At 43.4% G+C, this 27,818-nt stretch overlaps 1 protein-coding gene across 2 annotated transcripts in view; it reads left to right on the top strand.

The window, feature by feature from the left end:
- Positions 1-27,818, top strand: part of STAG2 (STAG2 cohesin complex component) — a 232,976-nt gene that overhangs the window by 92,513 nt on the left and 112,645 nt on the right. For both annotated transcript variants that reach the window (XM_082262770.1, XM_082262771.1), the window contains exons 4-13: positions 362-440; positions 530-673; positions 8,242-8,338; positions 10,212-10,288; positions 10,370-10,574; positions 10,761-10,912; positions 23,251-23,324; positions 23,428-23,551; positions 24,073-24,171; positions 24,257-24,336. In XM_082262770.1, coding sequence (XP_082118896.1) covers positions 362-440; positions 530-673; positions 8,242-8,338; positions 10,212-10,288; positions 10,370-10,574; positions 10,761-10,912; positions 23,251-23,324; positions 23,428-23,551; positions 24,073-24,171; positions 24,257-24,336 — 1,131 coding nt within the window. The remainder of the gene's footprint in view (positions 1-361; positions 441-529; positions 674-8,241; positions 8,339-10,211; positions 10,289-10,369; positions 10,575-10,760; positions 10,913-23,250; positions 23,325-23,427; positions 23,552-24,072; positions 24,172-24,256; positions 24,337-27,818) is intronic.

The raw sequence follows: 27,818 nt of genomic DNA, 5'->3' as shown, positions 1-27,818 counted from the left end.
GATGGATTTTAGTTGCATCTGGGCAGTGAGAGGCACAGCTATATGCAGCGAACAGACTGGGAGTCCTATGCATAATGTGCACGCAACTCAGTATTGTGTTAGATATATACACAAACATGCCTGACTATGTCAGTGGTATTTGGTTTACCTGCTAGTGTAAAAATAACTTGGTCTTCCTTTTTGAGGGCCACTTTACAACAGGTAATAACGAGAGAGAGAGAAAGGGAGAATCAGCACTTAGCTTATGTGGTACGAGGAGGACCAAATAATAACAATATAAACAAGAAGGGGGCTAAGTATCTTTGGTATGTTTATGTGATATATTTTTAAATATAAAGTTGCCTTTTCCTTTGTACTGCAGGGACCCAGAAACCCATTTCTCATCTGACACAGACTTTGATGACCCTGAAGGTAAAGCTCCAAAACAAGGCAAAGGAAAGGTATGTCCTACTTCTGGCATTTTGGTTAGCGAAAACATTTAATAGACTTAAGACGTATCATGAATTATTGTATTTACTTCCATTTCTAGAAAGGAAAAAAAATTGCCACAGAGAAAGGAAAAGGTTCTTTGAGACCTGGTGGCCCCAATTGGATGAATGGTCATCACCAACAAAATGGAGTGGAGAATATGATGCTTTTTGAAGTGGTGAAGATGGGAAAAAGTGCAATGCAGGTATAGTTTAGCAGACACTTGAATTTTAATGATGTGATCTGTTAAAAAAAAAAAATCTGGGTATGTAACATTGACATTGTTTGGAAATAGCTGTTAAGCCGCTTTTGCTGTAAAATGTAACAGCTGTTAAATTTAAATTGATTGGTTTGAGTGCCCTCCTCTAAAGGGTAGACAGAATGCTATCAAGCTAGCCTGACATTCCATCTTCTTATCTTGTATAGTATGTAGGGGCAGGACAGTACCTTTTAGCACTATTAGCTTGTGTACTCACCGAACCATTGCAAGTTATGCAGCTTAAAAATTGAGCCGATCAGTTTTTGACAACCCCTGGTCAATGAATGGGATGCCATAATGTAAAATCTTTTTCTCTGAAGTCCATTGACAGACCCAGCAACAGTGTATGGGTATGTTTTTTTTCTTCACTGCTTACAACTAAACTGTTTTTTTTTGAGCAGAGGGTGTGTGGGTTATGCCTGTGGGGACAGGCACCGTGGGCGTGTACATTTCAATTTTTCCTGCCTAGACTACTCCTGCAGGGGGCAGCATAACCCATTCAGCTAATGAAAATGGAGACTGTGTCTGTCAATGGACTTCAGAGAAAAAGATTTTACAAAAATCTTGTTTTTTCCACCAAGAACTCATCAATGTGGTATTAAACTCTCCAGTATCTTCCCGATTATAGAAGTTAAACTAACAGGTCTATAGTTACTTGGCAAAGACTTTGATCCCTTTTTAAATATAGGCAACACATTGGCCCTACACCAATCCAGTGTTACTAGTCTAGTCCTTAATGAGTTCCTACAAATTGGAAACAAAGGCATTGAAATTACAGCGCTCAATTTTTTTATGATGCGTGGGTGGATGCCATCTGGTCCAGGTGCTTTATCCACCCTTATTTCTGCACCATATCACTTTTGAACCATTGTGGATCATTTGGGACTTTTTCAATACCATTCTCATTATGGTCATGAGCTCCCCCATGCCCCTTTGAATATACAGAGCTAACAAAAGTATTTAATAAATTTGCCTTCTCTTTGTCCCCAGTCACCCACTCCTGATTATTTTGTAAAGGGCCTACATGCTCAGACCTAACCTTTTTACTATGAATATATTTGAAGAATTTTTTTGGGGTTCGTCCTAACTTTTGCAATCTGTCCATTCTGAATTTTTGCGTCCTTGATTTCCTTTTTACATATTCTGTATATTCCAATGGTTATGAAGATCAGGAGCTGGGTCCGTAAATGAATGAAAGAAAAAATTGGATTTTTGACTTACCGTAAAATCTATTTCTCTGATGTTCATTGACGGACACTGCACCCACCCTTCTGTGAAGTTGTAGTTCTTCTGACATTGCTTGTAACAAAACTAAGTAACTATAGCAGAGAGAGGGAATATACCCCCTGGGACTGCCCATAGGCGTAGCCAGATTCTTTTTGTGCCTAGTGTCCTACTCCTGTAGGGGGCAGTATAACGCAATAGTTATGAAGATCGGGAGCTTTGTCCGTCATTGAACATCAGAGAAATGTATTTTACAGTTAGTCAAAAATAAAATTTTTGTCAATGTCTAGGCAGGCTGTCGTGTGCCTTTTTACTGAACAGTGGCTTCCATCTGGCCACTCTACAGTACAGGCCTAATTGACGGAGTGCTTCAGGGATGGTTGCTCTTCTGAAAGCTTCTCCTCTCTCCACAGAGAAATGCTCTGTCAGATCAGGATTTTGGTCACCTCCCTGACTATGGCCCTTCTCCCTCCTATTGCTCAGTTGGCCAGGTGATCTGCTCTAGGATGATTCCTGGTGGTTCAAAACTTCTTCCATTTACGGATGATGGAGGCCACTGTGCTCATTGGGACCTTTAATGCTGCAGATATTTTCTGTACCCTTCCCCAGATCTGTGCCTCAATACAATCCTATCTCGGAGATCTACAGCAGTGGTCCTCAACTCCGGTCCTCGGGGCCCACTAACAGGCCAGATTTTAAGTATTACCTCGGAGAGAAGCAGACTAGAATACTGCAATCACTGAGTAGCAAATGAGATCACCTGTGATGTAATTTAGCTATCTTGCAAACCTGGCCTGTTAGTGGGCCCCGAGGACCGGAGTTGAGGACCACTGGTCTACAGGACAATTCCTTGGACTTCATGGCTTAGTTTGTGGTCTGACATTCACTGTTGACTGTGGGACCTACATAGACAGGTGTGTGCCTTTCCAAATCATGTCCATTCAACTGTGTTTACCACAAGTGGACTCCAATTAAGTTGTAGAAACATCTCAAGGGTTATCAGTGGAAACAGGATGCACCTAAGCTCCATTTTGAGTGTTATGGCAAAGGCTGAAACTTATGTTATTGTGTGTAATACACAACCAGTACTTACCAGATATAGTGCTGCTCCTTTTAATAGTGCTACTGTTGGCATCTTCCTGGGCCAGCTTTCATTAATTTTGGAGAAAAGTCCAATTCTTGGTTATGTCACTTTTGTGCTATATTTTCTCAACTTGTGGATGGGCATTATATATCCAATGCCTTGCGTATTTTTTTTGTACCCTTCTCTGAATAGTACCTTTTAACAGCAAGATCCCTTTCATGCTTTGTAAGCTCTTTGCAGATCATGGTGTCAATTCACTAAGCTTTAAATGACTGCAAATAAAATGCAGTAAAATAGCTCTTGCATTAAATTTGTTTTGAAAGTGCAATTCACTAAAAATTGCCTAGTAAATAACTACTGCACTGAAGTTTCGATATTGCTTTAATTACCGCATATTTTCAAGTGTTAATTCGTTTTATTAAGCTGGTTGCTGAGGAGTGGGCCAGGAAGCTGGCTGCTGTGTCCTCAACAGATCACTCCTCAGCTGTTAGCGGTCAAATAGTTCATTCTTGGTCTCATCGGATCATCCAGCCTCCCTTTCCTGACCTGCCAGGTTTCCTGCTTGGATATGGGTATTGTATGGATTTTGGGGGGACCCCACGTTGTTAGTTTTTTCTATTTCTCTTTTATATTTTTCAATTACTGACATGTTTTTGTTATATTCAGCTGTCAGCTGATTAGTCTTCTGTTAGGGATGCAGTGGCTGGCTGCTTTCCGATCCAGTCCGCCTGTCAGTTTTTCAGGCGGACCTGATTGGATGCTCCATGCAGCCCTATGGAGCAGCGGATGACAGCGGAGACATCTCTGCTGACATCTGCTGCTATCCGATCCTGTCCGTGAAATCTAGACGGATGGAAACCCTATTTTCCATCCGTCTGGAAGATCGGATGAAAACGGACAGGCGGTCCATTCTCATTCGATCTTCCATAAAGGAGAGCGGGGATCTGACAGGTCCGCCTCTCCAAAGTAAGTGGAGACGGACCGGTCATCCCCCTGCTCAGCGGGGATTTGTGGATCGATATCCGCTGAGCAAAACTGAGTCCGTCGGGCGCACCGCCCGTGTTTCTTCTTTTTCCTGTTCCATTTATGAATTGGACTTAAGAGCTTAAATCATTTTTTTTTTTTTTTTTTTTTTTTTTTATATTTAGCGTACATCTGTCATTTTTGTGGTAAACACTTTGTTGTGTTTTTTTTTTTGTGAATTTGTTTTCTTTACAGGGAGCACGGATTTTTGCAAATTAATCGCGTGACCATGTTATCGCATGTGGTAAACGTTATTGACTTGACTCCCATGATTTTTACTGTAAGAGACAATAGAGTAAGTCCTGCTTCACAGTGACGCCACTTTGAAATTGCGCTACTTGACTTGAAGTAGCATGACTGCAAAAGTAGCAAGTCTGCGTGATTTCACATGCTACTTGAAAGACATCTGTGCGGTTTCATGCACAGATGTCTATAGAAATCGCACTTGAAATTGGCAAAAGTAGTGCAGGAACTACTAGTGCAAATCAGTGCCGCTCCGCAAAGTCAGCATCACACACGGATTTGAACTGTGCCATTTCTGGCAATAGGTTGCGACTTGTCATGCAATTTAATCTGTCAAATCGCATGGCAAATTGCTCATATGTAAAACGAATGCTAAATGTGCATAAAATCCTACTAGCTGAAGATTATATGGACTTATTTAATCCTTTTTTAATCGGGGTGGATTTGATTTAACCACTTAAGGACCGGCCCACATACATTTACTTAAGCAAAACACAATATTTTTTACTTTGATAGAAGTAAAAAAAAAAAATCAAATTTATTTATAAATTTAGTCCATTACGTATTTTGCTACATAATTTTGGTAAAAAAAATCCCAATATATCTTGATTTGTTAGTGTCTTCAAACTATGGGATAGGTTTATGGAATTTTTTTTTTTTTTTAATGGGATTGCGGCAGACAAATCTTACAGGAAGTGACACCAATACAATGATCAGTGCTAAAAAAACAAAAACAAATTCACTGTACTAATGACACTGGCAGAGAAGGGTTTAACAGGGGCCATCGAAGGGTTAGGCATGGTCCTAGGGCAGGGGTGTCCAACTCAATTTCATCACGGGCCGCATCAGCATTATGGTTGCCCTCAAAAGGGCTGGTTATAGCTGTAGGATTAGATGTCCAGAGCACCCAACGCCCCCTTACACCCTTACATGGGATGTCAAGACCCCCCCCCCCCACCATCAGAAGTCAAGAGTCGCCCACCCTTCCTTACATCACAATGCACCCCCTTACCTTGTGCTGCTGCCAGAAAGAAGATGCGGGTGGATCTGGGAAGAAGTACAGGGTCTGGAGGAGAACCAGAGGAGAGCTGGAGTCAGCTTCCAGAGTCTGCTGAATGCTGAGACCAGGGAAGGCAAAGGCAAGGTGGTGTTGTGGCAGCACGGAGGGGTGCAGTATCTGTAGGAGGAGTTCTGCCCTACTCTGCTGCGGACTGCTGAGAAGGGGGGGGGGTGGTGGTGGTGGTCAAAGAGGAGCCTTTCTGCAGCTGCACAGAGGAGTGCAGGATCTGGCAAAGGAGTTCTGTCCTGTCTGCTGCCGACTATAAAGACAAGGTGTGTCTGCTGCCGACTATAAAGACAAGGTGGGGGCAGAGACAAGGGTGGTGCCGCAGCTACAGGAGAGGTACGAGGGCATATGAAATGGCCTGGGGGGCCGCATTCGGCCCACGGGCCTTGTTTGCCCCTGTGTCCTAGGGAGAAGGGATCGATCGATTATCGGCAAAGGGCCGATATGCACTTTTCCCGATATATCGGAATCTGCCCCGGAGGTTGCCGATATTTCGGGAAAGTGCATGTACCGGAGTGAGCTAGAGGCATCACCCCAGTACCGGCGTCCATAGCCGACTGTCGGCTGTCTTTGTAATGACAGCCAATGCGGCATTACAAGGAGCGGGAGGGGACGTACCCCCCTCCTTCCGCGGCTCGCTCGGGTCTCCCGTCCCACCAGTAGACCCGGGCAACCAGCCGCCACCAAAGACCAGAGGCAAATGCAGCTTTGATCGGATCGGGTTTCCATGCAAAAACCCGGAAGAGATGTCATGAATGACAGAACGTCCAGGTACTGTCTGGCACCAGATTAAAAAAAGACCGCATTCAAAACAGCCAAACTTGGCGTTTTGAATGCTTTTAAGTGCAGAGGAGGGGTTTGGGGTCTTTTAGACCCCCAGATCCCTCCACAAAAGTACCTGTCAAAAAAATGAATACGATTTTTTTTTTTTTTTCTTAAATGTACAAAAATATCGGGTGATACTGATGTGCATTGGCCAAAATATCGGTATCGGCAACGAAAAACTGATATTGGTCGCTCACTACTAGGGAGTGATTTCAAACTGTCTGGGGTGGCCTCACTGGAGGAAGTCAAAGATCCGTGTTTCTGCTTAGCAGAAACACAAGATCTCCATCTTCCCCTCTAGCAGACGGCGATCGGAGGGTCCCGGCGGACGTAGCCTCTGCTGGACCCGCTGATTGACGCTGGTAGCGTGCGCCCCTGAGCACGAGCCGACGTACAGGTATGTCGCTTCTCACAGGAGGGTCTCCCTGCCGCAGTCTGTCTGCGTGGGGCAGTCCTCAAGTGATCAACTCGATTTAAATCCTAGTTTTTTGTTGTGTTTTTTTTTTTGTTTTTCTCTGGCATGTAACATTTTAGGTTTTTTTACGGACTGCTAGAATACATGAAAAAAATTGCTTCTGGAAATAAAGTATTCAAAATGGGCAAAAAAGGGGGGAAAAAAATCTGAAATAATTTATCTTAGTCTCTTTTGAGCTGTATATGTACACTGTATGCACACTGTGTGTGTGTGTGTGTGTGCATATAATATGTAGTAATGTTTTTTTTTTTTTTTCCATAAGCATTGTTTTTTATTGCAGTTTTAAATGAAGGCAATACAGAAAAGTACAAACATAGCTGGTTAAGCATGCAAGCTTGTACAGTATCTTATATTTCTATGAAAAGAATGACAGAAAGGAGAACAAAACCAAGTCTGCACTATTCAGAGATGCTGGACTTGTCTGCTCAAGGGTAGGGAACAAAGGAAGGTCACTATGGGGAAGGGGCACTAGGGATTGGGAACTATGTGCAATAAAAGTTGCATACAGAAAAAACACGAAAGATGAATTGAATGGTGTGTCTGAAACTGTCATGCACTTTAGAAAATCATAGTTTGTCTGTTACACAACAAGATAGTTATGTGGAATGATTTAGAATTCCAAAAATTAACTATGAGCAGTGCATCTATTGTCTGCTAACCAACAGGCCCAATCGTTCTGAAATTTTGGCAGTGAACATTGCATTTGGGCAAAGAGAATTTTAAAAGTGGTATGAAGATTCCGGATATTTAAGATCAAGGGTTATGTTGAAACATCTTTCATTTTCCAAAACGTTACCAATTTTGGTCTTGGCGCTATAAGGATATGTGTGATTAAATTGCCTGATATGTGGAAGGCAGCTATCATTTACTTTCTAGTATAACCACATCTTTTATATTTTACTAAAAACATATAAGTAATATTGAGATTTTTGTGTTTCCTATAGTTAATGGTTTTTTTTTTTTTTGTGCTTCTATTTTTACTGCAAATTAAGTTTGATGAATAGTTGCGCTAATATTGTGTGACATAAACATTATACATTTTCTGAAGGCAAAGACAATGGAGAAAAAAATGGTGGTAAGTTACACATTTGTAAGAGGTAACTAATCTTCAGGCTTTACAATGTGCCGACGTTCAGCCTTAAAAAAAAAAAAAAAAAAATGGCTAAAATGTCAATACTTACTTTGAACTTACTTTGAATGAGAAGTGTCCCTTGTGATGCTGGCTGCATTTTTGAGTTGATCTCCAAAGTCTTCTGTGCTGCCCCACCTACACACTCACCCACCCAATGCACAGCTGTGGTGTTATGGAGGAAAAGGAGACTTGGGATTTCAATTAAAACAGCAGCTAATAGCACAAGGGATGCTTCTCACTGTAAATACTGTTCCATGTGCTTTTTTTTTTTTTTTACTTCTTTTTTTTTTTTTTATTCTTTAGGTTGTCTAAACTTGTGCTTTTTAACATGGGCAAAAAAATAAAATAGCCTTGGCAGTGACAGGATTAAAGATGCATATGGTATCTGATGTTTGAAATCCTTTTGCTGTAATTTTTTTTTCTTTCTTTTTTCTTTTTATAGTCTGTAGTGGATGACTGGATAGAAGCATATAAGCACAACAGAGATGTAGCACTTCTTGATCTCATAAACTTTTTCATTCAGTGTTCTGGATGCAAAGGTATGATGTATATATTGATATTTATTTTGTGCTGTTTAAGTCCTCTGCAGCATGCACTTCAATATTAATTCTTAAATTTCTTATAGCAATTTTTGTATTGCTCAGTACCACAACCTGCATTTTGCAGCCTTTTCCTGAAATGCAGGCTGTGGCATCAAGTTTACAGTAGTTTGCAAAGTTGTCTCTACCTAATGCAGTAGCGGAGCTCTGTTAACAGAGGAGAGCCAGTCATGTGACTTTGACAGGTCACATAATTGGGTTTGTTTTTCTGCTTTTAGTTCTTTCCTTTTGCAGCCCTATTTCTTTTTATTTTGCCTAATCAGCTTTGTACTTCTGAAGTCAAACACATTTATGTATGCTCATTAATACCCCCAGCTCTTAAGATTCCCCCCACTCAGTAGTAATCTTTAGTTCTGCTGATCCTCCACTCATTAGTAAACCCCAAGCTCTGCTGATCCTCTGGTTTTTTGTTACCCCGTTCTCTTCAGTCAGCTCTTGCCTCCCACTATATTGCTCCCATGCTGCACACTTTGTGTAACTGCTTCTAGTTTGGTCTGGTCCCACAGCTCTGCTGATTTTACTGTAGATATGTCCTAGCTCTCTAGTCACCTTTCACCTTCTGCTACGGTGCTCCCATGTTGCACACCATGTGTGCTGTCTGCTAGTTCCTGACTCTGGTCTGGACCCCACTTACTTTTCTGCTGCTCCACACTGCACACCAGATGGGACGTCTGCACATGAGTCGAAAGTGACTACTGGTGTCTTTCTGGTTCGCTTGTTGATTTCCTAGTGCATCCTGGAATATCTCAAACCTCCAAGAACTCCAAAGCAAAGCTAACTCTGAATAAATGCACTTCACATGATGCAGGTGCTGTTAGCAAGCACTGTGATATACTTCTATGGCTACAAAAGCTACAAGACAACCAATTTATTTAGTGAGAGGTACTTTGACATTTAGAGTGCTTTAAAAAAAGCGTGTCCAATGCCACATTTTGAAGCAAATATAAACAAGCCCTTATACTATTAATAGTCTCAAGCTCTAATGAATGGGGTAGTTTTGGATCCCTGTAACACGTCCCTCTTTGGAGTGTCCCCCTGATATTTACTGGAATAAAGAAATATCTGGAGGTTTTAGCAGTGGTGTGATGCTTCAGTTTACATTTCTGTTACATTTATAAGTGTTTGGTTCCTTTCACACGGGGCGGATCATATTTTCCTCCGCTCAGGCACTTTTTTTTTTTTTTACAGACATGGATGACACTCTGGAGTGTCCGTTCCGTATGTCCGTTTATCATCCCATCCGCTTGCGGATGATAAACGAAGATAATGTATGTCAATGGAATTGCGGATGACACCGCTGACATCCGTTTTTGCGTCCGTTCCGTTTTTTAAAGGGAAGAAAAATAGGGTTATCTTCCTTTACAAAAAACGGAACTGATCAGAAAGGAAGCAAATCGGATGTCAGCGGATGGTCATCCGCTGACATCCGGAATCCCATTGACATGCATTGTCAGTTTTTCATCTGCAATTGGATGGGATGAAATACGGACATACGGACCGCCCGTGTAAAAGGATCCTTTAGCTGTTCACCCCTCATAAGCCATTAAGCTACCCGAACACACACATTTTTTATGTGCCTGGCTGAAAAGAAATGTAAAAAAAAGAATCCTAATAAAGTAAAGAAAATGTTAGGTCATTTTAGCACTTATTTATTCATCAGTAAAAAAATATAGCTGCAATCCTGGTATTCTGGGCAACATTAACAAAACCACAGACCTATGCCCTGTTTAATGCCGAATATTTTCCTTTTGTAAATTTTAAATATTAAGCAGCATTTTTTTTTATCAAATGTTCTTACATCTTTGATCAACAGGTGTTGTCACTGGAGACATGTTTCGTCACATGCAAAATTCTGAAATAATCAGAAGAATGACTGAAGAATTTGATGAGGTATTGTTTTTCGCGAAACTCCTTTGCACTGGACATCATAATGTTATGGTGTAATTGTTGACACAGTGTTTGTCTTTATAGGATAGCGGAGATTACCCTTTGACAATGGCTGGTCCACAGTGGAAGAAATTTAAATACAGTTTTTGTGAGTTCATTGGCGTTTTAGTGCGCCAGTGTCAATACAGTATCATATATGATGAGTACATGATGGACACCGTAATCTCTCTTTTAACTGGACTTTCGGATTCCCAAGTTCGAGCTTTTCGACATACGAGTACATTAGCAGGTTTGTATTTGCTACTTTACATTGATGTAGTTGGCTGCTTCTGATCGTTGAAAAATGATATATGTTAATGTTAACTATGTTTGCATGGTATACACAGTACCACTGTACCTCTTAATTCCTATTCAAAGTTTTCCCTAAATTATTTGATTTTTAGGCTTATCTAATTCTTCAAATTACTTCTTGTAGCAATGAAGCTAATGACAGCCTTGGTTAATGTCGCCCTGAACTTGAGTATCAACATGGACAATACGCAAAGGCAGTATGAGGCAGAGAGAAACAAGATGATTGGGAAAAGAGCCAATGACAGACTGGAACTTTTACTACAGAAGAGAAAGGAGGTTAGAATTAGTAGTAGACCTTTGCTCTCATAGTTTTTGTTTAATTTATATTCTTTCTTGTCCATTGAGGGGCACTGGAATCATTATACTGCTGCCTACAGGTGAAATGCACCCATGCAAAGTAAACCGAAAAATAGTCAACACAGGTTTATCCCACCCACAATCGTACCAGTTTGTTGCTAGTGTCCTCAGAGTAGTGGACGTGTCTTTCTTCAGCTCTTCTGTTTTCTACCTTTTTTGGAATATTTTTCTGCTCTTAACTGCTAGTAAATTTCATGTCAGATATGCCAATTTTCCAGTCAGCCATAAGACACAGGTTTCCCTAGTTGTATACTGGTGATCTCCCTGCAACAGCTGTGAATTTCTGGAATCCTACAACTACTGGTGAATTGACGCTGAATATGGATAGTCTACAGGATGGCTATGCAGTTAGCCTATTAGCGCAGATACAGTTCTTTATCTACTCTGGTGTTCTCTCTTCGTTGGTCCTGCAGTTGGCAAAGGCTTGCTTATTCGTGTTCTAGTTTAGTTAAGACTCTGTTTTCTCTTTCGTTCATTGAGACACACAGCTCCATATTCTCTTGACCGATAGGTTTATGTTGCTCTCCGTAGGAGTAGGACACCAGGCAGAAAAAAGTTGACCACACCTATAGGGCAGTCCCAGGGGGTATACTCGCACTTCCTGCTATAGGATTTTAGTTTTTTTTCTGCCTAGTCAGGAGTAAGGACCTAGTTCCTTGCTGGCATTTCTGGTTCTAGCATTTTTTTGCTGTTTTAAACTTTTTTTCTTTGTAATTTTCACAGGAACAGAAAATAAAATCAACTGCCGGACTGGGCGATGGACTGGATATCCTATATCAGTGATGGCGAACCTTGGTACCTCAGATGTTTTGGAACTATATTTCCCATGATGCTCAACTACACTGCAGAGTGCGGAAGCATGATGTGAAATGTTGTTTCAAACATCTGGGGTGCCAAGGTTCACCATCACTGTCCTAGATCCTTACTTTCTTCCCAGTCTGGCCAGCGAGCGCGACCCAACCTAACCTACACGCTGGGTTGGTCGCGCTATAGCCCCACTAGACAGGGGCTGGTCTCACGAGTATACATTGCCCTGGTCACGATCCTAGTCATGACCTCTATTCCGCAGCACCCACATGTAAAGATGGTGGGTGGTCTGTCTGGAGTGGTGCCCACCTCATCCCATGGTGTGGCAAGTATTGTCTCCCCCCCCCCCCCCACCACTCTGGTGGTCCCTTGGGGCAGGCGTGGGCCCCTCCCTGGGTTGGTCAGACCCCCAAGTACCCTTCTTTCCCACTTTACTCTCCCCTCAGTATCAGGGTCCCTCTGGGGACCACCCCCCATTCGCCCATGCCTGATTTTTATGGTGGGGAGCGGTGCTGGGGAGGGTGCAAACGCGCCTTTTTTTGGGGGGGGGGTGGTCCTGGCAGGGGCCTCCCTGGCTTTCCAACTGTACCTGGTGGTCCTGGGAGCCGTGTGGGTGCCATGTGCAGCCACCATTTTGATGTGGATGGCTGCTGTATCTATTGTAGTTTCCTATTACTATCAATCGGTGGCCATGTTTTTGGTGGTGATTCGGTGTTGGGCCTCTAGTGTCAGTTCTATGAACTTCCTCTTCCTTTCTGGTCACCGCACGGCGTGCAATCTGACACTCTGCATCTGTGAAGGGGGCGGTGAGTCCATGCGGGGGTTATTTGGCTCTATCTTGTGCTATAGCGATTTTGGAGCACTGGGACTTGTAGTACTGCTGGTGCATCAGTGGGTTGGTATTTTTATTTATTTTTTCATAGCAATTTTACATGTTTTGCTGGCGGTTCCAGGTAAACCCGTGGAGTCCCTGGAGCACGTGCCACCACATGACTCCCTCTCTGAGGCTGCTGTGGGACCTGCGGGGTCCCAGTCTGCCTTGTTTGACTGCTGTCCTGCAGTCACTGGTGTCTAAAGTAGATTTGGCCCACCAAAATAGGATGAGTAAAATGTGACCTTCACCTGCATTTTCTGCCTCCTCAGATTCTGAGGTGGATGTTGTCGGGAGTCACCCCACTGGGTCTGCGTCCACGCACCCTAAGTGCTCTGATAGTGAGGATGATTTCTCTTCCTCTACAGTCGCGCATGAAAAGGCGCTGGTGGAAGCATTGAATGTATCAGTGCAGGAAACTTTAAAAATGGAGGATGCAAATACTACTGCGTTGGCTGTGACTGTGCAGTTTTGGTACCCGCAGAGCCTCCAAGGCGGAGAGGTATTCCCCTTTCCTGCCAATTTCGACAACATGGTTGCAGATCAGTGGGGTTCCTCCAAACACACTTTTGGGGTCCCTAAGCACTTTGGTAAACTGTGTCAGTTTGAAGAGTCCCTGCTAAAGAAACTGACAGTACCACCCGTGGTGGAAAAGGTAAAACCCTTTTTTCTGATGTTCATTGACGGGCACCGCTCCATATCTTCTTGACCGATGTGTTTGCTGCTCTCGATAGATAACAAGCAGTGTCAGAAGAACATAAAACCCAACTCCATAGAGGGGCGGTTGCTGTGTCCGTCAATAACCTTAAGAGAAAAGGATTTTTCAGTAAGTCAAAAATCCAGTTTTCTCAGGTCAGTTAGTATATTTGGACTTTCTTTATAGTTTTTTGGTCTAGAGTTGAGGTGGTTTTCCTGTTCTGGTCTCTGTTGTGATGGCCTAGCAGGCTTAAGCTGGGTTGGAGTTTCCTTCAATGGATGGCCTAGCAACTTTAGCTGAGTTATTTTTGTGTGTGGTGTTATAATGGCCTTTTTCCGTTTTTAGTTTCAATTTTCTCTCCTTCCTCCTCATGATGCAGCTCAAAACTGATAGGGAGTGTACAGTAATGTGCAGCCATATAAAAGTGAAATTTTAACAGATCTCCAATCTCCCTTTATCTCCTCCTGCTTTTTGATAATGGATTGCCACAGGGTTTCCTGCAGTTGCAGTTGTCCTACAGTAACCCAGAGCTCACAGGGTTTTTGCAGTATATGCACAAGCTGTGCTTCACTGCATTAGGGGAGATGCAACTTGCTATTTCGCTTCACCTCTCAATCAGGATTGCAACCCCCAGGTGAAATGCAGTGATGGTCGCTTAGTCTTCTGCCCGTGTTGTCTTTAAGTATTAAGAGCTAATTTCTCTACTTGTCACCTAGTGGGCTATGCATTTAGTGTGGAGCATGTTTAAGACACGGAACAGTGTTAGTGCATCTGCAGGTTGGCCTGCGCCTCCTGGTTAACCCAAACTGGTCTCAAGAACTGACACTCTCACTCTCCATACAGAAGAGCTGAGTTAGCTCCTCTGGACCTTTACAGCAGGATAACACTCAACTAGACTGCGGCTACCATACGGGGCCCTGCATAGATTTAGACCCTGGATGTCGAGTTCTTCCTTTGTTGGAAGACCAGACCCTGTGAGTGGTGGTGTTTTTCCTTGTAGGTTTTTTCAAACTGATAAGGCACAAGTTCCATTGTACATGGTGTTTACCCTCTACTTCAATAAACAAAAATGCTTTACTTCAGAAGAGTATTCACAACAGTGGCAGTTAACATATATAAAGTCTACCTGGCTGATATTTAGGCCTCCCTGATGCCCACTTGGGGATTTGCATACTTTAGGTGGCTCTTTGAACTACTAACGGCCCCCAGTTTTCTGGGTCTGTTGGCCACCTCTCCTTTGGACTGTATTAGGCTGTCCCAACAGTCTAAGAATTTCTGTATACCTCAGTGGATGAGAAAGGAAAACGGGCTATTTGGACTTGCCCTAAAAGTCTTTTCTTCAAGACCTTTTAGAGTCACAGGTCTTTCCTGTGGTTTTAAATTTGTAATCTTTATAACCTGAGGACAGACAGTAAAGAAACCATTCAATGCAATAGGAATCAGTGGGCACTGCTTGTTAGCACTTTTATTCTAAAAGGTGTGGGGGGGATTTAAATGATACAAAAAGTAATAACTCTGGGCCAGTTGTAGTATGGTATCAGTATGAGTTGCGTATAGGAGGAGGTGACAAGGAATCTATAAAGCAGGCGCTCTTGGGAAGAATGAAGAGAAAGATTTGGTTATTTTGAGACTAGGTTAGTGATGTACCTGGGGGCAGATTTATGGATGGCTTTGTAAGGTGGTGGGAGAGAGGCGTGGCAAAAACGGAACGGTTGACAAGTTGGATGTTTGGCAGCAGCATTCATGATGGACTGAAGTAGGGATAGCCTATGTAGAGGTAATCCAATGAAGTTGCAGTAGTCGAAGCAAGAGATGACCAGGTAGTGAATTGCAAGCTTTGAGGTGTCACTGGTGTGGAAGGGGCATATTTTGGAGAGATTTGGACAGTGATTAGATGTGAGGACAAAAGAGTTGAGGATCAGAGACTGATCTGGGTGCTGGTTCATGCATGTGGGCAGATCCCAACTCCATGGTCGTGATGACACCCCAGCCTGGACTCACTCTGCGATGTCTGCAGAGAGAGAACTTCAGCCCGCTTTCTGTAGAAAACGGGTCACAGGAGTGCAAAATTAACACAGGAGAAGTACAGCCAAACAAACTTTGGTTGTACTTCTCTAAGTTTTGCTACCTGGCCTTCAGTTCCTACTTTTGTGAAGTTTTACGAAGTGGGTTTCAGAGCCACTGGGGTTGCTGCATGAGGTTCAAAACTTTTCGGTTTAGTTGTTTTGAAGCCTTTTGAGTCATGCTTTTTCCATGATGTATGATAAAGAAAATGGGATTTTTGTAGTTTACCTGTAAAGCTGGCCATACATTGATTAACCACTTAAGCCCCGGAGGATTTGGCTGCTAAAGGACCAGGGGTTTTTTTTGCGATTTTTTTTTTTTTTTTTTTTTTTTTTTTTTACTGCGTGACTTTAACGGACAATTGCGCGGTCGTGCGACGCTGTACCTAAACGAATTTGACGTCCTTTTTTTCCCACAAACAGAGCTTTCTTTTGGTGGTATTTGATCACCTGTGCGATTTTTTTTTTTTTTTTTTTTTTTTTTTTTTTATCACACGCTATAAACAAAAAAAGAGCGTAAATTTTGCAAAAATAACAATATTTTTCACATTTTTTTATATGAAATTCCCCAAAAAAAAATGTAAACATCAAAATTTTTTAACATTTGTCGGCCAATTTGTTTTATGCTACCTTTGTTTGGTAAAAAAAAATCGCAAAAAGCGTATTTTGATTGGTTTGCGCAAAAGTTATCGCGTTTACTAATAAAGGGAAAGATTTTTGTCATTTTTGGTGTTTTTTTTTTTTTAACGCGTAATGGCGGCGATCTGCGATTTTTTTTTTTTTCCGGTAGTGCGACATTGCGGCGGACAGATCGGACCCTTGACTGACATTTTTGACACTTTTGGGGGTACCGGTGACATTACTGCAGTAATCAGTGCTATACATATGCACTGTTACTGCAAAAATGACACTGGCAGGGAAGGGGTTAACTTTATTGGACAGGGAGGGGTTAAGTGTGTCCTAGGGGCGTGATTCTAACTGTGCAGGGACATTCCTATTGGTGTAAAAGCAAAGATCAACCGTTCTACATAGTAGAACGGACAGATCTTCACTTTTACACAGGGAGAACTGACAGGCAGCTTGTTTACACAAGCCGCTCTGTCTTTCTCCCTTCACAGGAGCGATCGTAGTGTGACTGGCGGGCATAGAGTCCGCCGGTCACACGCACTGACTTGAATGTGAACGAGCCGCGGCGGGCGCGCGCCTCGGCGGGCGCGCGTCCGCCCGCCCGCAATAGGCTCGCAAGTCAGTGACAGGCGAGTGACGTACCAATACGTCACTCTGCCTGGCCGGGGCTGACCGCCGCAGTATATAGTCGTGCGGCGGTCGGCAACCGGTTAAAGACCGTCCAGCTTTTCGATTTTTGTATGGGTAGGGTGGTTGCTGAACAAATTCTGTACAACTGCCCTGTCTGATTTTTTTTTTTTTTACATTTTTTTTTGCTGCTCAACCAGCTCTGCAACGCTGATCAGAGCATTTTAATGGCAGGGAAGTCTCTCCACTGTCAGAATACAATAGCACAGCAGAAGGATTCCCTCATCCACCTCGAATATGTGTTTGGGAAAATTGCCTTTTTTTTTTTTTCTTCCTCCGCTGCTTAAACTAAAAAAGTAAAGGGCTGCTCAAAGTGGTTAAGTGTTAAACCACTGAGAGTCATTTCTACGATTCCCTCTGTTATATTAACTTGTGTCCAGTGTATGTGTTTTTGTAAAAATAAGCCGTTACATAACTTATTTTTTAGTGGCTCTCATGGGACCAGTTGCCTCTCTTCTCTACCATTCTGACAGCTACAGCGGGAGGGGCCAAGAAATCCCTGCTGACGTCAGCTGTGAGGAGAGGAGGAGAGAGGCTGCCAGTCACGTGAGCGGCGCTATAAAATAAGGTATAGAACAGCCTATTTTTACAAAGCACATACACTGGGGGACATCATTTGAATGAAGAAAGGGAATGTAGAAAGATCCGTTAGAAATTTAGCAGCAGTCAGAGCTAACATGCAAAGGGGGAGGACACCGAAAAGCTGCAGATGACGGAGGCAGGTAATTTTACCATGGTGTCAGGGCTTAGCAGCCATGATAAACCGTGGTACAGGGGGGAGGTCAGAACCAGGCAGGATCTACCGAGTATTTCAGGTAATACGGGGGGCCAAATTACCCAGCACAGTCACCGTGCTGTTCATGCTTTAAAGCAGTGGTTCTCAACTCTGGGCCTCGGGACCCACTAACAGGCCAGGTCTGCAAATAACTGAAATACATCACAGGTGATATATTTTGCTGCTCAGTGATTACAGTATTCTAGTCTGCATCTCCCTAGGGTGATACCAAAAATCTGGCCTGTTAGTGGGTCCTGAGGACTGAAGTTGAGAACCACTGCTTTAAATGAATTGATCATGTTCCTTTATTATTATTATTATTATTTTTTTTTTGGGGTTAAAATCACTTTAAAATCATTTTCTTGGAGTATATCATGGGTCACCAGGATCCTGCCTCTCCTCCTTTTGTGGTTCATGGACTGTTAAAAAAATTAAGCCTTGCCTAACATGGAGGGGTTTTGCATGAGATGGTACTTCCTATCTTGCTTTTTTAGCCAGTGTCTAATTACCTGAAGTATGATCTTATTAGAATGAATATGAAGATGCTCTGTGTCCTGTTGTGTACTCCAAGAAAAAGCTTTTACAGGTATGCCCTTAGTACCTGCTGGGACCTAAGCAGTCTCGTTGGAGTCTCCATGACGTGTGTGCTTTAGAACTACAACCTCAAGCAGCTTTTTTTTTTGAAGGAATACAGCTAGTGCCACGTTAACTTGGGATCTGCTGATCTTTTGATCTTCACTGTCGTTTTGCCTGGGTGAGGCAAAGGAGAACAGCTGCACATAAGATTTTAGCATGTATGTTGTGGAGACTCCTTAGGTCATGGCAAGCACAGGGACACACCCACATACTGTAGATGGGCAATTTTACCGAGGGGGGCTTTATAAGGAGGTGTAGTGTAGAGAAGAATTGTAAAAACAGTGCATGGAAATTCTGCTATTACCGTTGGCAAATAAAAAAATAAAAATTTCCCATAATATGATATTAAAGTAAAAATTGTCTGTGTTACTGTTGGGTTCCTTAGTTTCCTGTCGGTTTTTTTTTTTTTTTTTTAGCAGGACAGGAGGTTAGACTAAATCTCTCTAATTAAGCCCCCATAGTGTTACAAAGCTGACAGGTGTTCTAACCTTTCCTACCACTACCTCCCTGGCTGGAAAAAATACTTTAGGATCTGTGTATAAAACTTGGGTTTTGTGAATGTAATCTTTTAACATCTGTGAAACATTGGTTTCTACTTGCTGTGGGGTGGCTGACCCAGGTCTCATCTTTAAAAGCCCCACCCAGCCTGTATTCTGGGATTTCTTTCTTGGGAGTTTTGAGGTGATTAAAAGTTAGACAGTCTGAACTCCTCATACTTGATCTCAAAGTATGAGCTTTCATTTGAAGTAATAGCTAATATTCTGGTAAAATAAAAGAAATAAGAAGTTTCTGAACCTGAGAATGAATTGGTATACCCCTCTAGTCTTTGTAGAGTAGTCAAGTATGATAGGTCTGCCTAGGCACACGCTAATCACCCAACGCACAAAAGCATTATCATGATGTGAGATGGGAAATCTCCCTATTACCTCCTCTGCCATAAAAAGTGCTTACGCACTTTCTCTATCGTTCATTGACGGACGCAGTCTCTGTTCTTCATAACAGTAGAGTTATACTGCCCCCTGCAGAAAAAAAAGTTCTGGCTACGCCTATGGGCAGTCCCAGGGAGTATATACTCTCTCCCTGCTATTGGCTGTTAGTTTTAATCTGCCTAGTCAGGATTGAGGACCTAGTTCCTTTGCTGGAACCTCTGGCCCTGGCAAAAGCTTTTTTCTAGATAGTTTTTTGTTCACATATTTTTTTCCTGTGAGATCTACAAGCAACTCAGTCGGATCTGGGTGACGGGCTGGATATATAGATCCAGTGGTCACCACAGCCGGTCAGCGATCGCGCGCACGCAGACCCCAGCTCTGCGCGAGGTCGGCCGCGACAGTCCCACCGGACGGGGACTGGCCCTCCGAGTTAAACGTCCCGCCAGGTTGCATACGACCGGGTCTAGGCCCAAGTCGCAGCATTCTATTGGCCGACAGCCCACCCACTTCGGCGGAGAGGGGTTCTGTCAGGAGATGGCGCCCGCTTGTTCCAATTATGGTGAGTAAAATGTCCCCTCCCTCTCCCCCTGGCAGGTTTTGGGGTGGACGCAGGCCCCTCCTTAGGACGGTCGGACCCTCACACCCCAGGGTTCCCCTCTTTCCTGTCACCCCCCCCCCCACCTGTTCCCCCCTCCCCCTCACTACTGGGGCTTTGGGACGCTTGAAGCTACTTGCTGGGGGCTGGGACCGGGGGTGAAGGGGGTGCGCGGCCGGATGATCGATGGTGCAGGGTGGATTCACCTGTCACTTCCAGGACCCCATTCCTGTCAATCCCATCCAGGAGGCTGGGGGATCCCCCTGAGGTCCCCCAGAAGCTCCGCAGGCCGCAGGGGGCCACCTTTTTCTTGTAGCCCATGTGCTGAGAAAGATCGGTGGCCATGTTGGTACACCCGGCGGCCATTTTGCGGTGGATTCCCATTGAAAATCCCTGGCGGACATATTTTTGGAGTCCCTAGAGGCGTTTTCTTGGTGGTGGAGCTCCTCCCTATACCCTGGTGCTGGCACTCAGGTTTTTCTCTGCTGATGAGATCGCTGCAGACAAGTGCTTACAGGCTCGCTTTGGGGCAGTACAGGACCTGTTACAACAAGGAGTAATTGTTCCGGTTCTGTCTTCGGAAAGTTTTCGGGGCTTTTACTCAAACCTGTTTAAGGTCCCCAGGAAGGAAGGCAAGGTGTGTCCATTCCTGGACCTAAAGGCACTGAATTGCTTTGTGCGAGGTCAGAAATTCATCATAGAATCTATTCACACGGTGGTGTCTTTCCTACATTGGGGATTTCCTGGCTTCCATAGTCATCAAAGATGCCTACCTTCACATTCCTAAATGTGCGGGGCATCAATGGTTTCTTCCATTTGCTGTGGTGGAAGGATCACTATCCGTTTTTTGCGTTGCCCTTTGGTCTCACCTCTGCTCCTCGGGTCTTGACAAAGGTGTTGGCTCCTGTCCTGGCATTGTTACGCCAGCGGGGGATATCAGTCTGGGGTTACCGGAACAATCTACTTCTCCGTGCAGAGTCTCCCACAGTGCTGGCGACAAACTTGGAGATCACCATGAGAACTCTGGAGGAGTTCGGGTGGAATCTGAACCTTCAGATGTCGTCCCTGTTTTTTACCATGAGACTGGACTATCTGGGCCTGACTTTGGATTCGCCTCAGACAGGGTGATTCTTCCTCCAGAAAAACTTCAAAAGCTCCAGACTGCAATTCAGCTATTTCTGTCCAGCAAATGGTCGTCCCTTCGGACTTGTATGAGAGTTCTGGGACTGATGGTGTCGTCCTTCGAGGTGGTCCCTTTCGCTCAATTCCACTCTAGAATCCTCCCAGAAAGAATACCTTCTCAAATGGAACAAAGATCTAAATTCCCTGGACAACCAGATGTAGCTGAGCCAGGGGGCTAGGGGGTCCCTGATATGATGGCTTCGGTCCACGATGCTCAAACAAGGAAAATCCTTGTCTGCTTCAGTGATTCCCACTCTGCTTAAAGCGAGAAAAGCGACTTCTAGAAAGATCCATCATCGTACGTGGAAGTCGTATATATCGTGGTGTGAGTCTATTGGGGTTCCCCCTCGCTCTTACTCGGTGGCTCAGATCTTGGCCTTCCTTCAACGGGGAGTTGATCAGAAATCTTTTGGTTTACAATCTTGTTCTATTATTTAGGGATGATGACAACCACTCACACTTTAGTAGCTCCATAGACAACCCCCAGTGTTGATCAAAAATTGGCCTTGAGTACTAACAAGGGTCAGGTCTTGGCTTTGGCCATTTTCTCCCAGAGGCCACTAGCCACCCATTCCCTGGTGCGTAACTTTATCCAGGGGGTTCGACACTTGGCACCGCAGGTGCGACTTCCGTTGCCACCTTGGTACCCTAATTTGGTGCGGTTGGTTCCCCAGAAGCCTCTCTTTGAAAATATTCAGGTGATTCCCCTGCTTACCTTATCCCAGAAGGTGGCCTTTTTGCAAGGCAGCTACTTGGTTGTCTGTTCATACCTTTACAAAGTTTTAAAAGGTGGATGTGCTGGCATCTGCAGATGCCTCCTTTAGCCGCAAAGTTTTGCAGGCTGCGGTCTAAAGCCCCGTACACACGTACCGATTGTCGGCCGTAAATATTCGGCTGACGACCGATCGGCCGATTGTAGGCTTGTTAGAATGATGCTTCCGACAGCGCATTTTCGGCCGAACAGAATCTATAGTGCAGGCATTAAAATTTTTGTTGGCCAACACCAGAACGGCCGATTGTTCGCCAGTCAGTACAGATTTCGGCCGACAGACAGCAGATTTGCAAGACTGGGCATGCTCAAAAAAGACAAGGAAAGTTAACCATCACATGACATCACTTCTGCAGTCGGCTGTTGTTGGCCGACAAAATTCGTGTGCAGTCTTTTGCACTTTTCAACAGACAAGACAGCCCTGGACAAAAGACGGCCGATTGTTCGGCCGACGATCAGTATGTGTGTACGGGGCTTTAGGGTGTTTTTAGTCTCCCTTGAGGGTGTTTACTGTTTTTTTTTCAGGTGGGTCTCATCTTGTTCTGATGAGTCATATGTTGCCTGGTTGGCTATGTTTCAGCCTTGGGGAATTATTTTTCTGCTGTTCCCACCCCTCATCTTGAAGGCACTGCTATGGGACATCCCTACTGTTACGAAGAACAGACTGTGCCCGTCAATGAACGATAGAGAAAAGTGGATTTTTGCCTTACCGTAAAATCCTTTTCTCCGATTGTTCATTGACGGATGCAGTACCCGCTCCTCTATTTTGAATTGGGTTGTTTTCTCTGACACTGCTTTGATAGAAAACTGACATCCTATAGCAGGGAGATAGGGTATACCCCCTGGGACTGCCCTTTGGCGTAGCCAGAACTTTTATTCTGCCTAGTGTCCTACTCCTGTAGGGGGCAGTATAACCCTACTGTTATAAAGAACAGATACTGCGTCCGTCAATGAACTTCAGAGAAAAAGATTTTATTGTAAGACAAAAATCCATTTTTTTTTCACTATGCTGGCAGTGAGATTGATCTCCCTGCCAATGCCATATATATTGTAGACACGTATGCTTGAGCTTTAGGGTACGCACGCTAATGCAATAGGCTGCACACACCTATGTCAAGAATATTGTGAGCTGGGGAGTCAGAAGCCAAAGAATTTCTCCCAAAAACCCAACTTGAGTTCCAGTAAATTACAATTTTGCTTTTTGGTTCAAGTTTTGCATCCTAACCTGCTCAGCACATATTCCTCTTGGCAAACAAACCCTCTATTGACAGCACATTTCTTTCTCTGGGGATCACCTACCTCTGCACTCACATTGCATCCGTTACTGGCCACATCAGCCCTGATCACAGCCTCCCTGCATCCTGCATTAACAATGTACTGTGCTCACAGTAAGTTCCTGCCAGCATCCAAGCATTAATTCTCCACTCACAATCCCTGCTCTGATAGCTGAACAACCACCTCCATTATTGAAAATAACTCTTCCACTCTTTAAGTATCCTGTCTGCTGCTGCTATTCCACATCATCTGTACAGTGTATTTGGTTGTCTTTGTTTAAAACATGCACTTTTGCTATTTTAGTGCCCTTTTAAAACCAATTATTTTTTATATTTCTCCTACAGTTGCAAGAAAACCAGGACGAGATAGAAAACATGATGAATGCAATTTTCAAGGGAGTGTTTGTACATAGATATCGGTATGTAAAGTATCACCAAAGATAAAAATACTGCCCTTGTTTTGCTTCTGCAATTTCCTAATGGTTTGTCTCCATTATTTTTTTTGTTTTTTTTTTTTTTTAGAGATGCGATAGCGGAAATTAGAGCTATATGCATAGAAGAGATTGGTGTTTGGATGAAAATGTATAGTGATGCTTTCTTAAATGACAGCTATTTAAAGTATGTTGGTTGGACGATGCATGATAAGGTAAGCAATGGTTTCTGTAGATGAGAAACATGCGACTCTTCTGCCCACCACAAGCCTTAACTTTAGCTCTGTTGGCTAGGATTGCACTTTGACTAGAGGGGAAGAAAGCACAAGATCTGGTGGACAAGACTTGCGCAAATATTGAACTCTCTTTAATTTTGCAGCAGATCCTACACAAGTACAGTATCGATAGCCTTTTGTAACTAAATGCTGATGTGGAGCCCAGAGCAGGGTTTTCTGCATGATAGGCATGTATTCTTACAACATTGCAATAATTATTGATCAGGATAGGGAAGCCGTATTTATTTTGGTAACCCTTATGCAGGGCTGTAGAACACAGTGAGCTTGGATATGACATAGCCACAATTGGAAGACAGGTCAGTTTTTAATTAGAATTCATACTTTCCCTAATGTCACACACTTGATTCGGTCCAGTTGTAAGTGATGGTGGTTTTTTTTTTTTCCCTTGTATATATTGTTACTAATGGAGACTATGGTTTGTCCATTCTACTTGTTTTTAGCAAGGAGAAGTTCGGCTGAAATGTCTTACAGCACTGCAAGGCCTTTATTATAATAGAGAATTAAACTCCAAACTAGAGCTGTTTACTAGTCGCTTCAAGGTATTTTTTCATTTCACTTTACTCTATTATTATTTTTTTTTCCTTAACTGCATATCTGATCATGGAATCCTTCTCTCTTTTGCAGGATAGAATTGTATCAATGACTCTTGATAAGGAGTATGACGTAGCAGTGCAGGCGATAAAGCTCTTAACGCTGGTTTTACAGTGAGTTTGTTGCTTCTTAAGCTGATTTTTTCCTGTATTAAAAATTTTTACTTGCACGTTCTTTTTATATTAATACATGATTTCCTCTTAAAACTAAAACGGACATTTTCAAGGCATACTGGTAAATGGAAATATGAAACATGAACTCCCACAACACAACAGTGTTCATACTTGAGCATTGAGCTGGGTTTTTATACAGAAGTAAACTTTGTGTGCCTACGAATGGACAGTGTGCCTGGCTCAAGGGCACGCCTGCATGGCTTTCTATGGTGTCACACACAGGAGTGGAGAAGCAGAGTGCGGCGTTAGGGGACTCCAGAAGAGACTGCTTTGTGCAGTGGTATTTCAAAAGTTGGTATACCCTCTTCTTTTTTTTTTTTTTTTTTTTTTTAAAAAACTGACTTTACAACCACTTTTTATATCACTTAAAAGCGAATTATGGGCTTCATTTTTTTTTTTCCGCTTATTCTTAATCCCTATGAGCTGCTAGTATCTACCAATCTTTCCTGCCCTCTGAACTGCACTGTTTCTGTTAAAATAGTTAATTACCTGTGGGAGGGTCTACAGACTTTCATAAAGTGTCATCACAATAATGGGAGTCTGGATCCGCCCCCTTTCCTCTCCTCTCTGTGATTGACTTAGCTCTGGGCTCTCTGCTCCTTCCCGAGAGTTCACACAACATACACACACAGCTGCTCTCCTTCTCCCCCCTCCCTCCTCTGTTCCAGGCAGAACAATCTCCGCTCACACAAGTCTGCAATAGTAGCGGCAGCCTTTAGTGACTGTAGAAGTCTCCGATTGTGCTCTTTATATTACATTCTACATTCCTGGTAGTTATAATGGAAAGCATACATTTTAAAGTTAAATACAACTGGCCATTATCAGATGGTCCACTTTAGATTTAGAGGGCAGTTCTCTGTCCTCTGTCTTCCTCTCTGCTGCAGTACTGCTATGTACTGAAAAAGTGTGCTCTCTCTTTCTCTTTCTCTTTCTCTTTCTCTCTCTCTCTCTCTCTCTCTCTCTCTCTCTCTCTCTCTCTCTCTCTCTCTCTCTCTCTCTCTCTCTCTCTCTATATATATATATATATATATATATATATATATATATATATATATATATATATATATATATATATATAATCACATTGTGTTCATTCACAAAACAGAATGACACAGCACATTTCTTATGTTGGTTCAGAGGATAGCTGAGCATGAGAAGTGTTGGCTGATGCTTCCTCCCCCCTTTTGACAATGCTGACAACCTGATCTCCCTCCCCATCCCCTGTGCTTGTAGGGCTGGACAAGTCATAGACTTTTACAGCTGCAGATTGATGGTGGGGGGGAGGAGATATCGGCCAAGATAGTTAAAGATCAAAGCCCATGGGAGAGTTGGGGGAAAGCTGCAGAGGGGAGAAGATACAAACTGGAGGGAAAGTGCAGTCAAGAACACAAGACCAGCAGAGCTACTGGAGGATCGAGAACTGACTAGGTTTTGTGGTGACAAGTTGCCATGGAGATGGAGTCATGTGAAGAGCGTGCTCGCTCTAGCTGGCAGCTGGGGTTGTGCCTGTTCACCTAGCACAGCCACATGTACAAGAGAGGAAGGGACTGAAAGAGGGAGTGTATTGCTGGAGAGGTTTCCACCCCCTCTAAACACTCCTACAATGCCACCCTGTAAGCTCTAATCTGATAGATCTCAGATCTCTCCCCCCCCCCCCCCCTTTATAGGGTTTCTTATCACAAAAGTACCCCTGCCTTCACTTCGCTCACACTCTCATAACACCTCCTTTTGGACTGGCCAGGTGTTAAGCCAATATAGTCGTTTTCTCTTCTTGAGTCCCTAGGGACTTATCAGTTTACATCCCTCTTGGCTACAGCATTCAGGAACTCACATCCTTCCATCCTGCTTTACGGTCACTGGCTTTGACTGCTTGGCTGTTGAAAGCCAGGTGCTTCAGTGATTCCTACTCTGCTTAAAGCGAGGAAAGCGACTTCTAGGAAGATCCATCATCGTACATGGAAGTCTTTTGAGTGGTGTGAGTCTCTTTGGGTTCCCCCTAGCTCCCTTTCGGTGGCTCAGATCTTGGCTTTCCTTCAACGGGGAGTTGATCAAAAGTTAGCCTTTAGTACTATCAAGGGTCAGGTTTCGGCATTGGCAATTTTCTTCCAAAGCACACTAGCCGCCCATTCCCTGGTGCGTAGCTTTTTCCACAGGGTGCGACACTTGGCACCTCCGGTGCGACCTCCGTTGCCAGCTTGGGACCTTAATTTGGTGCTGTCGGTTCTCTAGAAACCTTCTTTTGAAAGTATTCGGAAGATTATCTTATCACGGAAGGTTGCCTTGGTGGCTATTACTTCTGCATGCAGGTTGTCGGAACAGGCTGCGTTGTCCTGTCATTCTCCCTATCTGGTGGTTCACAGGGATAAAGTGGTGCTTCGTCTGGATCCTTCCTTCCTAAGGGGGTTTCCAGTTTTCACTTAAATGAGGACATTGTGTTGTCCTCTTTGTGTCCTAAGCTTAAACATCCTACGGAAATTGCACTACATACTTTGTATGTGGTTCGGGCACTCAGGGTGTACTTGGCGACTACTGAAGTCTAATTCGCTTTGTACTCAAGAATGGCCCAAGGAAAGGGCTGCCTGCGTCTGTTGCGACTTATTCCAAATGGATCAGACAGTTGTGCAGGCTTATTCATTTAAGGGTCAGGTTCTACCTTTCCCTGTTATTGAGCAAATTGCTCGGGCGCTTAGTGCTTCTTGGGCTTTTCACCATCAGGCATCTGTGCTTCAGGTTTGCAAGGTGGCTACCTGGTCGTCTGTTCACACTTTAAAGTTTTACAAGGTGGATGTGCAGATGCCTCTTTTGGCAGACGCAGTACCCACCCCTCTATTTGAGTTGGGTTGGTATTGTTTTATCTGACACTGCTTTGATACAAAACTGACATCCTATAGCAGGGAGAGAGGGTATACCCCCTGGGACTGCCCATAGGCGTAGCCAGAGCTTTTTTATGCCTAGTGTCCTCCTCCTGTAGTGGGCAGTATAACCCTGCTGATATGATGATCAGAGACTGCGTCCGTCAATGAACATCAGAGAAAAGGATTCTACGGTAAGACAAAAATCCAATTATCAACACTATGTAGTTTTATTGTATATAAAAATGTTATCATCGTACATTATGATGTAGGTATCAGTAAGGATCACATTATCCTTATACACCAGAAATAAAATAAGTATTTTTCCTTATTCTGGCTAACCTAGACTAAATGAGCAGTTAAACCTTGCAGTGCGCAAAGGGGGTGCTGGTAGTGCAAGTTTACATTTTATAGAATTGCCAGAGGTATTGTTTACGTTTTCATTTCTCTTTTATTTTATACAGTGTATGTATAGCATATTTTCAGCATAATGTTTTTATGACTTTTTCTTACTTAGTTTAAAAGGACTGGTAAAAGCTCTGTCATTGTTTATTACCTTTCTGCTCTTTC

Source organism: Pelophylax lessonae (genome assembly GCF_965119305.1).
Source record: "Pelophylax lessonae genome assembly, chromosome: 7".
Classification (NCBI taxonomy): domain Eukaryota; kingdom Metazoa; phylum Chordata; class Amphibia; order Anura; family Ranidae; genus Pelophylax; species Pelophylax lessonae.
The sequence above is the reverse complement of the archived record's forward strand: the minus strand, read 5'-3'. Positions and strand labels throughout refer to the sequence as shown.